Genomic DNA, 970 nt, shown 5'->3' with positions numbered 1-970 from the left:
TATAACAAAGTAAAAACATTTTTAATGACAAAAAAGGGGAAAAATGGTTCTTAAATTGTAGCATACTTCAATTGGCTTGCCAATCACACCCACACATACTTATCAGTATGTAAATTTGATTACTCTGTGTATATGTACCTCCACATACATGTACTCAGCTGTTCTTTGTTCATGGTCTAGGTTACTGGACATCCAGATAATAACAGTGGCAAGTGGGGGCTCCGTTCCCCTTTTCCCCGCAGTTTTTCTAGAGAGCGGAAGGAAAGAGCGGCGTGCCTTGACGTCACCGGCCTGAGCCTTCAGAAGAGACAAGAAGGACAGTGGGGGGGCTGCCCAAACCGAGAGGATGGTGACGGACGTGCAACGGGCTATCTTTGCCAATATGCTTGGAGTCTCGCTGTTTCTCCTGGTCGTCCTTTATCACTACGTGGCCGTCAACAATCCGAAGAAGCAGGAGTGAGCAAATGACCGGAGCATCCCCTCCTTACCCCCATCCCCAAAGAATGCAGAGCCATCAGCACATGAAGGCCCAGATGCTATAGCTTTGTTGAAACCCTGAAGATAATAAATGACTTTAAGAAAAAAAAAATAACAGTGGCAAGTGGAGCCTTTCCCCAGCTTTTGATGATTAACTGATAATGTCTCTACCTAGAACAGGAAACTTGCTTTCAGTGATACATGTGCAAATAACCTCAAGATTTGGTTTCTAAAATGTGTAATTAGTAGGGTAACCACAGAAGGTTGTCAGAAATTGCAGCTGGTCAAGAAGGCGGCAGCAAAGGTAACAAGTGGCATTGGAAGACCCTTATGTTGAAACAACAATATTAATTGCCACTTGCCTTCTGAGTTCAATGCAAGGTTTTTTGCTTTAAGGGAGCATCCAAAGTCAAATGAGAGGGAGGGAGGGAGGGAGGGAGGGAGAGATGGCCTTTTTATGATAGGAATCGTACATAGTATGAAATGTTACTTT

At 43.9% G+C, this 970-nt stretch overlaps 1 protein-coding gene across 1 annotated transcript; it reads left to right on the top strand.

Annotated features, from left to right (window-relative positions):
- Window positions 1-230: 230 nt before the first annotated feature.
- Window positions 231-538, top strand: LOC107288202 (dolichyl-diphosphooligosaccharide--protein glycosyltransferase subunit 4-like). Its single transcript, XM_015816788.1, has one exon. It carries the CDS (start codon window positions 347-349, stop codon window positions 458-460), a length of 114 nt encoding a protein of 37 aa, XP_015672274.1. The 5' UTR covers window positions 231-346; the 3' UTR covers window positions 461-538.
- Window positions 539-970: the final 432 nt, after the last annotated feature.

This window comes from Protobothrops mucrosquamatus, unplaced genomic scaffold (assembly GCF_001527695.2).
Source record: "Protobothrops mucrosquamatus isolate PMUCROS unplaced genomic scaffold, P.Mucros_1.0 scaffold499, whole genome shotgun sequence".
Classification (NCBI taxonomy): domain Eukaryota; kingdom Metazoa; phylum Chordata; class Lepidosauria; order Squamata; family Viperidae; genus Protobothrops; species Protobothrops mucrosquamatus.
The sequence above is the reverse complement of the archived record's forward strand: the minus strand, read 5'-3'. Positions and strand labels throughout refer to the sequence as shown.

Coding starts and splice junctions, on each gene's coding strand:
- LOC107288202 (XM_015816788.1), top strand. CDS start 347: ATGGTGACGGACGTGCAACGGGCTATCTTTGCCAATATGCTTGGAGTC.